The sequence below is a fragment of the Hippocampus bargibanti genome, linkage group LG03 (genome assembly GCF_051943395.1).
Source record: "Hippocampus bargibanti isolate YZ-2025 linkage group LG03, ASM5194339v1, whole genome shotgun sequence".
Taxonomy (NCBI): Eukaryota; Metazoa; Chordata; class Actinopteri; order Syngnathiformes; family Syngnathidae; genus Hippocampus; species Hippocampus bargibanti.
The window spans coordinates 13,715,203-13,727,838 of record NC_142736.1 but is presented as its reverse complement, the minus strand read 5'-3'; the positions used below and the strand labels follow the sequence as shown (position 1 = coordinate 13,727,838).

At 40.2% G+C, this 12,636-nt stretch overlaps 1 protein-coding gene across 2 annotated transcripts in view; it reads right to left on the bottom strand.

The window, feature by feature from the left end:
• Positions 1-721: 721 nt before the first annotated feature.
• Positions 722-12,636, bottom strand: part of itga11a (integrin, alpha 11a) — a 49,410-nt gene continuing 37,495 nt past the window's right edge. For both annotated transcript variants that reach the window (XM_088992075.1, XM_088992076.1), the window contains 9 exons: positions 6,701-6,777; positions 6,528-6,611; positions 6,317-6,407; positions 6,108-6,221; positions 5,866-5,949; positions 5,678-5,788; positions 5,438-5,533; positions 3,794-3,907; positions 722-1,781 (listed from right to left, as the gene is read on the bottom strand). In XM_088992075.1, coding sequence (XP_088848201.1) covers positions 1,704-1,781; positions 3,794-3,907; positions 5,438-5,533; positions 5,678-5,788; positions 5,866-5,949; positions 6,108-6,221; positions 6,317-6,407; positions 6,528-6,611; positions 6,701-6,777 — 849 coding nt within the window. In that variant the 3' untranslated portion in view covers positions 722-1,703. The remainder of the gene's footprint in view (positions 1,782-3,793; positions 3,908-5,437; positions 5,534-5,677; positions 5,789-5,865; positions 5,950-6,107; positions 6,222-6,316; positions 6,408-6,527; positions 6,612-6,700; positions 6,778-12,636) is intronic.

Below are 12,636 nucleotides of genomic sequence, written 5' to 3'. Positions count from 1 at the left end.
TTTGGAATGAGTCAGCTGGACTCTCACCATTATGGATTCTTTTTTTTTGACAGCTCTCTTGCCCCTCAAGGAAATTTGCTGCTGGGCACACTTCAGGTCCTTGGTAGAAGTGGAGTGTGGTTTACCCAACAACATTGTTCATAGAGGATGTGGATGACGTCTGCAATATTTGTATTCTGAAAACAAGACTCCTGCTGTTTGGAGTTGTCAAGTTTTCTGATCTATTGGAAAATTCAGCCGGCAAGAGAGGATCATTAGAAGGGAAGGAGCTGTCGGCGTTTCTGCGTAGCTTGAGACCCTCACTCATGCATTGAGAAAACTCCATCGCAGAACACACCCCGGAATAAAATGAATAAATCGATCAATGAAGGATTGGACTAATTGTGTACATTTTGTCTGTTGGAAATCTTTTAGGTTTATCCTTGCTAATCATGCGCTTCTTCTCCACTACACTCAATTGCTTTCTTTGTTCACATTCATGGTGTCAGACCAAAGATTCTAATGGAGCTTCTTTTTACATCATTGTTCAATCTGTGTTTATCATTCCGAAGTTTCCTCTTTTGCGTTTGTTTACTTACCCTCAAGTGTTTTGTTCAACCCACAGTATGGCCACCGGGTCGATTGGTGAGGTTCTTTGACATCATGTCAAAAAATGTTTTGGCAAGGAAATTCATTCTGCGGACTGGAATGAGCCAACTCATTCATATTTCAGAGGCGTACGTACATTTAAATACAAGTTTTATTCATTGACGTTTTACAGCTCTTTGCACTCCGCCCAAGAGGACAGAATGACATTCATCGGCAATACCAGAATAATTGTGGCACATTGATTCATCTATATCATCACCTTAATACGTTTTCTCACGCACGAGAAAAATATTGCTGCAGTATTTTGTCCATATGCAAGGCAAGGCAAATGGTGCCAAACAATTACCTTCTCATTTTCCTTTTTACACGTGATGCCGTGTGGAGAATAATAACATTTCATTATATTTGATAGGGTATCAAAACATATTTACAAATTTAAGTTAAATTTGTACAAAATAAAAGTGCATCCAATACAAAATTATTCTTCATGTTATCAAAGATGAAGTGAATAAAAACAGGACTTTGGGATTAAACAGAATTCTTTCTCTTATGTAATGAATTTTCAATGTGATGGTTTAATGCTGTTACGCTGCTGCTTTGAAATATTAAATTCAACATACAACAAGATGTCTTGACAATTTTGGCAGCTTTTTGGGTGATGGGTTACCCTTGACGTTTTTCATGTATTTTACATTTACCATAAGAGTTAAATAAATATTACAACAACAAAAAAAACACTTTTCTTCCCCTCTCCCCAAAAAACAGTCATCACTTTCTCTCTTGTTCCTTAAGCAAGACGAGAGAAAGCTCCAAAGAAAGAAGAGCCAGGAGAAATGTAAAGGATTGACAATGAGGACGTGGATTACATAGACCAGGAAGGTCCTCATGTCGGAACAGTGCAGTCAAACTGAGTGTGGCAGTGCTGACTTTGTGGCGTGAGACACATCATTTACGCTGATGGTTCCTTGTCCCCCAGCTACCACACGGAACTGTTTAGGTGGTACCGCTCTGTGCGTTGGAGAAAGAAGGAGAGACTTGAGAGGAGGAAGGAGGAATGGTCCCTGAGTATCGGCTCCCCAGTGGGAAAGGCGTCTGCTGGGGGCACCTAGCCTGCGTTATCGTTCTTCAGCCATTTTTCCATTCATTTCTCGTTCGTCCTCATCTCTCCGTTTCTGCCTCTGGAAGAAGCCCAACTGGGTGGAAAATTAAGATATGTTCATATACAGTAAAGTCTCGTTATATCGATATCGAATATATCGATAGTCCCGGTTATATCGATACTATTTCTATGCACGTACGGAGAAAATTACATGCAAACAGGGTCGGATATATCGATAGTCCCGGTTATATCGATATTTTTTCGGACTGCCTTGAATATCGATATAACGAGACTTTACTGTATATTGTAGTATCACAAGTACACACAAAAATGAATACATTTTCTGTTGTATAAGGCAGACCGCAGTGTAAGGCACACCCCCAATGAATGGTGTATTTCAGTGAATGAAAAAAGCTGTCCAAATACAGCATATAAATAAAGAAAAATATAAGGACATCTTCTATAGGGGGAAATAGAGTTGTTGGCTCCTTACAGTAGTTGAGAGATCTGTTGTGGCGCAGTAATACTTCACGTATTAGGCGCACTGGTGTATCAGACGCAGGATCGTCTTTTGAAAAAAAAATAAGGATTTTGGGTGTAGTTATACAACAGAAAATACAATATATGTTTACAACTATGCCTTTACCCGCGTTCGTAGTCAAGATGGGATTGAAGCGTTGAGTTAAAATTGATGATTCATGATTCATTTTACCATTTAGAAATGGCAGCCGTTTGAGTTGGTTCAAAAGTATTTGGACAAAGTAATGAAACTGTCATCTATTTTCAACAACCAGTTGCCACACATATCTTTAGTGACAACCCTCCCCCCTCCCCGCATTTTGCACAAGGTAAGGCATTGTGCATTTGACCCAAGGATGGAAGTAGCTCGATCCCAGCGATCCCCCATCAACCAGAAGCTTGACCCCTGCACCTTCGTCCCAGGTAATAATTGGAAGCTCTGGCTAGTGGGCATTGCTTTCTCATTTCAGATTGAAGACCACAACAAACTTGTCATAGTGAGGCTCAGATCATAGGTTGAATCCAAGCACTTTGGGCTTTGTTTCCCACCCACTTTTTTCCCCCCAGAATCTATCGGGGTGCCATGCTCTATCTGGACTTTACTACCGGCATTCCTTCATTTTAATCCTAGGGTTTTCTAAAATGCATGTTCATTGCTAAGCTCCCATCTTCCCTGCATATGGCAAATCTTCTCATTAAGCAAATACATTGCATCCTCTCTGACCAGGTCTCAGACACAGTAATAGAGTTCATCTCGCAGATCTGCAGGGCATTTTGAAAAGCATTGGGGGATACTACCAATCTTTTGCCTGGTTAAAATCCTCAGTCTTCTAACATAAACACAGCTCACATATCAGGGCTTGTGCCAGATTCAAACCTTTCAACTCGGAGGAAGATGTGACACATCTTCCACCGTATTGCATCACATGAAAGTCCAGGTCACATGAAAGTCCAGGTCTTAAAAATGAAGGTTATCATGACTGTTATGTAATTCGTAATTTGAAATTTCATTTCAGGAAAAGTTCTTCCAGATGAAAGTTAAGACTTGAAACAATGCAATAACAGACCACAATTTAAAAAAAAATCCTTTTTATCAAAGCAGTCATTATCTCGTGCCTCTCACACTGACCTGTTAGGCAATATTCCATAAAAGCACAATATTTTCAGTGCAGTCACAACAAGACTATTTCAGTTTGAAAATGGATGCCTTGACAGCCAGCATGTGCAACAAAGGATTGAGCCATCATCAGCAACACCTTCTGTTTCTGATTGAGTTTTCCCCGTCTGGATCAGTGGTTTCTTATATTACAAATTAGAACTCAAGATAAGGTAGAGACAGCTGATTTATTTTTTCAGCTGGTATTCATCATGGACTAAATCCTGTCAAATCATAATGGCTGTTCTTGTATGACAAAAAAAAAACATCCCCTTTTCTTCTCAACAGAATTTGTTATGCTATCTGTACTCAAGAACGATAAGCAAATAATTCATATCAGTTTAAGATCGATGACAAAGGCATTGTTAAATTTTGGTGTACTTGCAGTCAAATGGCTGTATTTTTCTCCCTGACAGTCGCAAAGCACTTACCTTCCAGAGGGCCAAACTGAGCAGGGCTAACAGTAAGAGTCCTCCCAGTGTGCTACCAAGGATTATCCACGTTGGGATTCTGTTATCTCCCGCTTTTCTGACTTCCAGTATTATCTATTAATTTAGCACAAAAGAATAGACATATTAATTTGGTAAATTGATTTGCATGCAAACCATTTGATCTAAATACAACAAAGATAACCTCTGCAATCAGGCGTGATCAACAACACAGACGGCAAATTCGCAAGAGAGACATCATGTTAAAATCAACATGTATTGTATTGTGTGAAATCAATGAATAATTTCCCCTAAAAGAAAAACAAGCCACAGATGAGTGCAGAAGCTGGGAAACAATCTTGAAGTTGGCTGTATTGTATGAATGAGGTGAGCCATCTCAAAATGACTCTTAGAAGAGTCATTTCATAATTGAGCAGTCAACACAAATGACACAGTATTTTACCCGTTTCTATCAACCAATAGATGGCAGCAAAGAGTCTGATATGTGAGAACAGAGTCTAGAAGGGTTCTGCTGCTGGTCCTTTCGGTCCCTGAGCACCACACAGCACTCATTTATTCGTGTACGAATGTTCACATAGCAGCAGCGAATTTCTTAATCATGATCAATAAACTTGCAAAACACAGTTATTGTGAATTACATGAACAAAGACAAATACTGTTTTTACTTTGACAATACAAAATTTGGGGTTTATATTCACCTGTGTCTTATGTTTTATTTCATCCAAAAATATGTGGAAATGACACCTGTACTGTTTTTCATTCATTAATTAGGGTACAATAGAAAATTCAATCTCCCAAACCATACTATGAGACAGTGAGTGCTCTGTGAGGCAGTGGGCTCCTTTCTTTGACTTTACAAATGTTTTGTAGTCAAATACTTATCGACCCACACCCATCGTGCACATTCCATCTTGCCTTTCGTGATGCCCTTATACTCTATGTCTTCAACCAGCGTGTGTTCCGAAAATCCCAGTGGCACAAATTCCCAAGTACCACAATGAGTTTTCGAGTGGTTCCAACAGCGTATTGTGGGAGTTTATTTCCAAAGACATCCTTAGGGATCACACTTAACGAGCTGAGTCGATTCCAATTGGTACTTGTGAGAGTACCGTTGTATTGATATTTCTTCTTTTCCTTTCGGCTTTTCCCTTCAAGGGGTATTTATGGTATCCATATGCCCTTCACTATTGCTCAGCATTTGCTGCCTGGTAAGACGGGTTAAAGAGTGTCTCAATGGTTTCTTTGACACATTAATTGTTTTGTTTACATTAAAATGCTTATTCAAGAACCGTGGCTTGTCTCTGTGACTTTGTGAAAGCGGATCTGACAGTAGCAGTCTTTGGATTGCTGACGTGAGGTTCTTAGCGAGCATTAGAAGCCTTGCTTTAGCATTAGCGTCTTTTCAGACACACAATTTGTGCCGAGCAATTTTCAGTAATCCTTTGACAGTAATCCTTGTCATCCACTTTTTTAAAAATATTTGTTGTTCGTTACCGTTCATGTGTGTAAATGTTAACTGTAATTAATTGAATGCATGTTTTATTTTACTGACATCTTCCAGTGATAACTTCTTTCAAAAGTATAAATAAGGCAGCTATTGTTTAGGCAACATTTTTGTGGACTCACTTGTCTGACAGGTCTCTCTTCGTGTAGAAACATATGACTGGAGGAGGGCAGCTCCACTGATGCTGTGGTGAGCAGTTCAAGGATTTTAAACTTCAGCTGGAGAGGGGGACAAAAAAAAAACCAAATGTTCAGTCATTTGTGTCTACAAGCTATTTACAACAACAAAACATCCAATCAGCCCCCCTAAAAAAATAGAACACTTTGATGCGTTGAATTGGTGATTTCTAATGGGGTACTCACTGCATGTAAAGTGTCTACTCGTAGCGCTCCCGTGATTCTAACGGATATATCTCTGTAGGATGTCACGTGGACCGTGCATTGTATTGGCAGAATCAGGGTGTTGGTTCGATTCTGTGACATCAGACGTTTCAAGTTAGGGAATAAGTCTCATGTTACATCTTCATCTTTGTTGAATGACTTTTTTGTACCAAGCGAGAGAAGCGGGTGAGGTCCTCAAGCGACGCCCTGCTCTGTGCTACATGCTGAGGTGGCACACAGTGTGTACCATCTCTCTGTCGGACATGTGAGGGAGAAATTTGGTTATAATCATACATCTGAAAATTCCCTGATATTCCCGAATGCGATCTCAATGGAACCCATTTTTCCAATTTGTTCACCAAGCATGAATTCAAATTCAAATTTCAAACAATTACTTGTTCAATGTATTCACCTGGTCAATGTGCAAATTAGATATTTGCAGGAGCTGGTTGCCATTTTTGGTCATTTCTGGGACCTCAATATTCAGCTGTAGATCTTTCACAGGAAAGTAGCCAAGATTCTGGATCTGAGGAATGACATGGAGTATTAGCTAGAATTGGTTGTTTGCACACAAGGTCATCAGGCATGATAATGAAGTGTTGACTGCACAGTAAGGCTCACCTGAAAAGTGAAGTTGAAGGGAGGACCAATTACTCCAGGCTCCTCCAGCGATAGCTCTGATTTGATCTCATACCGAGTTGGATTTGAATCTCTATTGAAAGTAATAAGAAACACATTCAGAATGCAATGGGTGACAAGTAAATCACTTGCTGGTAGTCTTGTACTATATGTTGGTTGCATGCACCATTTGAAAAAGACACTAATAAGGAACCTTGTGAAGAGAAGGTCTGCCTCGTATTTCAGCGAGTAATATATATCATTGAAGTTATCGGCTGTACTCATTTCCTCGCCATTGCTGTTGGGAGAAAAGTTGTTCAAAGTGATGTGGATGAGAAGTGACATGCATTTTGAAACAAGTGCAATTTATGCCGCAAATGTTCATACCTGCTTGCCTCCAGGATGACTCGAAGATGGTCGAGGAAGACACTGCGACTGAATTCAAACTCCAATCGAAACAATACCTTCCAAAAACAAACAAAAAAATGTTAGTAACTCCAGTTTAACAAAAATACAATCACCTTCTCCATTGCATATTAATTCACTCTTCTGAAGTGCCAACTCACTCAATCTGAATTGGATATTTGTAAATTTGAATTGGTATATATGGATAAGGGCATTTAAATCAATCTTAACTGAATGTGACATTGAGATTTGAATTCTTTACTGAACGTTCAATTTGGCACATTTCTTCACATTGACTTAAATAAATACAAATCTTTTTCCACACAGTTTGAATGTGCTTAGCTGTTTACACTCAGTTTCTTTAGTTAAAATTCACATTTTCAATGGGGGAATTCATTTTGTGTGACAAACACCTGGGTAATTGAGGCTGAGCAATCAAATGCAGATTCCCATTCTCATTTTTTTCTAATCAGCATCTTCTTTTTGAGCATGTGGCCGAAATTTTCCATAAAAAGGTGACCTCTAAGCGAATTTTAAACTTAAAGGACAACCGACATCACATTTTTGTTTCCTAACTGACATCAGAAAAACGTTTTATAGCATCTAAAATACTCAAAACATGCAGTATGATACTTTTATTCAAATGCAAAACACCAATAAAAATGACTTAAAGTGTCCAAAATCTGCAAAAAAAATTGAGCTGCGAATTGGGCATTCGGAGCATCGGGCCTTCGGAGAATATGCTTTCTTGTTACACATACAGTTATGAATATGATTCAAATAGTTCTGAAGAGGAAATCATACATGTTTGCAATCGATTAAAGAATTTATTCCATGCCATTTTGAGGCAACATTGGGGTGAAATGTATCACCAAAAAAGAGGCAGAAAAGGGCAACCAACCTCCTGTGAGGAATTAATCAGGCCGTTTCCACAGGCTGATAAATTCCTTCTTCTTCTTTTTGGTGCAACACAACGTTTTCAGACCAAACAAGCACAGCAACATGCATTGACGTGATGGAAGGACTGCTACAATGTGTCCTTTTATTCCGTGTGGGGCGTTCCTTTCGTGACGTCACGTACGGACTCGTCACCAACTCAAAAACAAGACTTCCGGAATATTCAGCGCGAGTCTTAAAACGTAAAATATAGCTATATGCGGTGGAATCTTTGTAAAATACGCTCAGTAGAAGTCATTTGAAGCCATTTTACAAATGATGGGCACAAATTGTCCGGAGACGTTGGTTGTCCTTTAATAACACCTTTTGTTAACATATGTGATTCAAGCCATCGGCCTGGGGAATGTTAAAACTTGCTTGCTTTCAAATTAACCGGAGGACAGTGCATATTTAATCAGGTTTTTGTCCAGTTGTAGAATTCACATCCAGTAAAAAAAATAAACAACAAAAATAATCATCACAACAATACCAACAACAACAACACTAATAACAATTAAAATATATAATAATAATAATAATAATAATAATAATAATAATAATAATAATAATAATAATAATAATAATAATAATACCATTTTAATTAAACACATTTTGTTTATGTAATTCAAATTTCAGTTCAGGCTTAGCGATTCAAGTATAAAGTATTCAGATTCAGTGTCTGATGGCAAATATTTTAGCCCGTTCGCATCCTCAGGTTGGTCAGCGGGGTCAAGGGCTGTCATCGCTGCAATCATCACTTCTCTCTTCTGTCAAGATCATTCGATTTCAACGCGCATGGCGCCTCATGGTAGTACTGTGTACATAGTATTCATGGTGGATATGCAGAAATGGGTCCTTTGTTGCAAAAATGTGTCGGTTTAGGGAAAATGAATCCAGATGCACATTTTGGAGCAGTGGCCTTGGTTGTGTCACAATTTGCAAGGTGGTAGTAGTGGTGGTGCCGGTCGACCCCAAAAAAAGCAGGCAGGACAGAGGTACAGGGTGCATTTGAAATAGTCCTAAATAGAGTTAACAGAAGAAGTCCAAGATGGCGCCCGAGTAGGCAGCCTCAGCAAGTGCTCTCATGAGCCTTGCTTTTTTTGGTTGTTTTTGTCTTGTTTTGTGTTTTCTTTTGTCACTTTGTGTTGTTGTGCATCGTGTGGAACGGATACAGATTGTTTTTCAGCATTTTTGACCACGACATTCATCAAGGAGGAGACTGTGCTGAGCGGTTGCGCCTTTTCGGCAGCATGAATATGCCAGTACTGTTTTTGAATGGGAGGAATGTCGGAGCCATTCGACTGCCATCGCTGGACACCAAAGGGGCCATTGTGCTTTTTTGCGCCTGTAATGGGCAGCATCTTCACAGCCCCGCTTTGTTTAGCGGAAAGGTCAGTGCCGTTGGACGGTCTGCGGCTGGATGGATGCATGGCTGGAGGAACCCGCAATAAGAAGAAAGGAGCGTCAGCGCAGAGCGCCGATGCGTATGTGGAACTGTTGCGGCTTGGAATTGAAGCAGATTTATGTGGAACAGGAGATGTGAGTCAATCTCTTTTCGTCAATGGATGCTACAGCTGCGTGTTTGCTTTCAACATTTAGCTTGTAGTTGACATGCACATTCCACCATGATGTCCCTGATCCACTGGTGGAAAGACGCTTTGATCCTCTCCTCTTTCATCCAGAACTGTTTTATGTCATCACAAAGAGGGTACAGCAAGTCCTGAAGAATGAATGTCTCTCTGTGTCTTTGTTTTGTCATATTGTCTCTATGCTGTCATATTATTTGTTATTTAGTTTTTTTTTGTTCTTTTGACTTCAAGACGGCGCCGCGAGAGTGGCTGCCTTTCCAGCAGCTCATGTATTTTTGTTTTTCTACTTTCATTCCTTTCATCACTTTGCTGCTGTGAAATGTAAATTTCTCCACTGTGAGACTAATAAAGGCATATCCAATATATCCAACAGTAACTAAATCAAAAACAACAAAGTCATCAGAACAAAAAGGCCCAAAGTAACAAACAAAACCATGACTAAAACATGACTGAAAACAAAACAAACCTGACAGGGTGAAACAAACAATGACCCGACACTGAATGCTCATGCCGGGAGTACTTTTAACTGCCACTGATTCAAACAACCAACAGCTGTGCAGCTGCAGTCGGGGCCCTACAGTGCCACCCGTTGGTCACAATCTGAAACGTGACAGTCACAATTACAAACACAACTTAACCTACCGGACCGGAAAATTCTCAAAAATTTGAAAAAACAAATGGAATCTACTATTGCTTGGTCAAAACTTATAATTGACGACAATGCCACATAACAAAAAACTATTTGGCATTAACTAAAGAGGCGGACTTTCGGCACAGATGGGAGTAAGATATGAACACTGCTGCGAAGTAAAGGAAACCCCTGGAAGAATCTGAAAGAAAACAAAATGAGCTCTCGAGTGCAAATGCAAAGAAGAGGAAAGGGCGGTGGAATGGTAGTAGGGGGCAAAGCTGAGCGTTGTTCATGGATCTTCATGCCGTAATGAAACGCTGACCTGTTCCATTCGAGCAATGAGGAATGTAAAACAATATTTACTGTTGCGTCCCTCCTCCACATAGCATGACTCATCCCTGACAGACCACAGACAAAGTACATAAACAAATGAAGAACTCTCTTCCACCAACTCCATCTATGCTGTGGAAAATGACCCACGATAGCCTGGAAAAAGAAGACTTATCTTTTCCTTTTCGTGGCCCCTTTCAAAAGACTGGAATGAGTGTGCCTTGAGCACAAAAGAAGGAAGGCAAAGAAAACACAGAAAAACACGAACGTCCCTATAGCGCCTAAGTCCAAACAAATCAAAATTCTTATTTTTTCACTCTAAACAGATTAAACAAAGTTTAACTGGAGCATGCCTACATATGTTAAATACAAGACATAAATTGAATCATTTGTCCAGCCATAGTCATGTGTGTAGCATCTACATATGCAACGCCGTACAGACAAAGCAGCAGTGATGTTTATAACAATTTTGAATGTCAGGGGAACCAGCCCAAGTACTAACAGTCCTGCCATTTCTATTTGGGCAGAGCAAGGCATTGCGGGATTGGACACAGAGAGCAAAGATTTCGACAGTCAGCCTGACTGTGTGTTTGTTGTCTTCTGGAAGGCTCTCCGAGAAGAAGACTATTGTGGTGATGGATGCTGTGCAGAGTGAATGAGAGTATATGAATCACTGGGGGACTTTAATGGTGATGGAAGCCCACTTGGTTGAGTTTGCTGGGGAGTGCTTACAGAGAAATGCGATATTTTGGTTACCCAGGGGATGACTGCTGTTTATGATAATAGTGTGGTTAGGACATTGCGTAAACTTTTTCAGTCGCTGTCTGCACTTCATTCCGAGCGTCTTTGTCAACACACGACAACCATGTTCGAACATCAATGGAGTAGATGGTTTTTGTGTAATCTGCTTTCAGTTTAATATCTTTAATTGCCCCATTTGGAGAGCCATCAATGTCATCCTTATCTAAGCTTATTCAAACATCACCTTCTTGAAAGTGAAAGCGGACACCTCATTGGAAAGTGCACAAGAAAGAGCAGTGCCTCGTAAATATATCAGAGGCTACAAGCCTTCCGAAAGACTTGGAAAAAACAAAAATTGAATGTGAGAATCAAAAACAGATGAGACAGAGGAGATTTCATTTACTCTCACCTGCAGGCTAAAGATGAAAGAAAAGGTTGGAAAATGGTTCAACTCAGTTTGATGGTCAAAAATGTGATCCTACAACAAGATGGTATCTGAAATATCTTTGGCATGGAAATTCAGAGAGCCAGTGGGATTCACGTGCCTTTGCATGCAAAATGATGGCAACATGACGTTGTGGCATGATTCCCAGAAATTCTTGAAGTTACATAAAATAAGATATGTTATTCTGAAACGTTTTTTTTTGCCACTGATCACGCCTTTTTTCAATAAATAATAAACATGGAAATTTGATGATGTTTGCCCTGTGTCATACAAATCACTTTTTAAACCTATATTCGCCCACAGCTTTCATAAATATTTCTATCCCATCTTTTATGAACGGTATTTGCTCCCAAGTGGACACATGTATTCATGTACTGTACTTTGCAGTACGTCATCTCACTCTAACTCTAACTGATGCCACATAGTAAATTATAGCAAGGAACTGATGGCAAAGCACAGGGCCAAAAAGATTTCTTATAAAATAAAAAATCCCAGGTACTTTGGCAGCAACTGGATGAAAATGATCACATTACAGTCAAAGTATTTGGAATGGATTCTATGAATGATCGTGAATCCCATGAATACATTTATCTGGAACAGTGGTTCTTAACCTGGGTTTGAACGAACCCGAGTGGTTCAGTGAGTCAGTCTCAGGGGTTTCGTCTTGGCCATCATTGGCTGCAGATGCAATCATTGGAGTGGGAATTTTAGTTATGTTCGTCATTAAGAATAAAAAAGATCAAATACATTGTATATTCCGCACTATAAGACATACCTATAAGCCTTCATTTTTTTTAAAAGCTACCTTATAATCCATTGCACCTTGTACATGGAAAAAGTTTAAAAATATGCCCGTTCTGCCACATCGCCTCAAAACAGAACGAACGCCACAGTGTTTTTGTCGCGGCTATCTCGTCGGGGCGATCCCGCCGCGGTAACCCTCCCCCCTTCTCCTTGCAGTGGTCCCGCGCGCCCCAGCGCCCATGCCCACCCTTCTCGGCTCTAGTCATGGCCACGCCGCAGCCGGCGTCGGTGGACACTCTCCCCTCCGGTGCCATCACACGGTCGATTGCTGTGCGAGAGTGAGATGCTGGTTGGCCAAAATTGTCGTACGCGTTGCTGGGCTGCTAGTGCGTTGCGGTGCCAGGCGTGGAATTAAAATTTAAAAAATAGGGTCTGGCCGTCGTGGTTGTAAATACGGGTGATCGTAAGTCGCGGCGGTCGTAAGTCGGATGTTACCTGTATA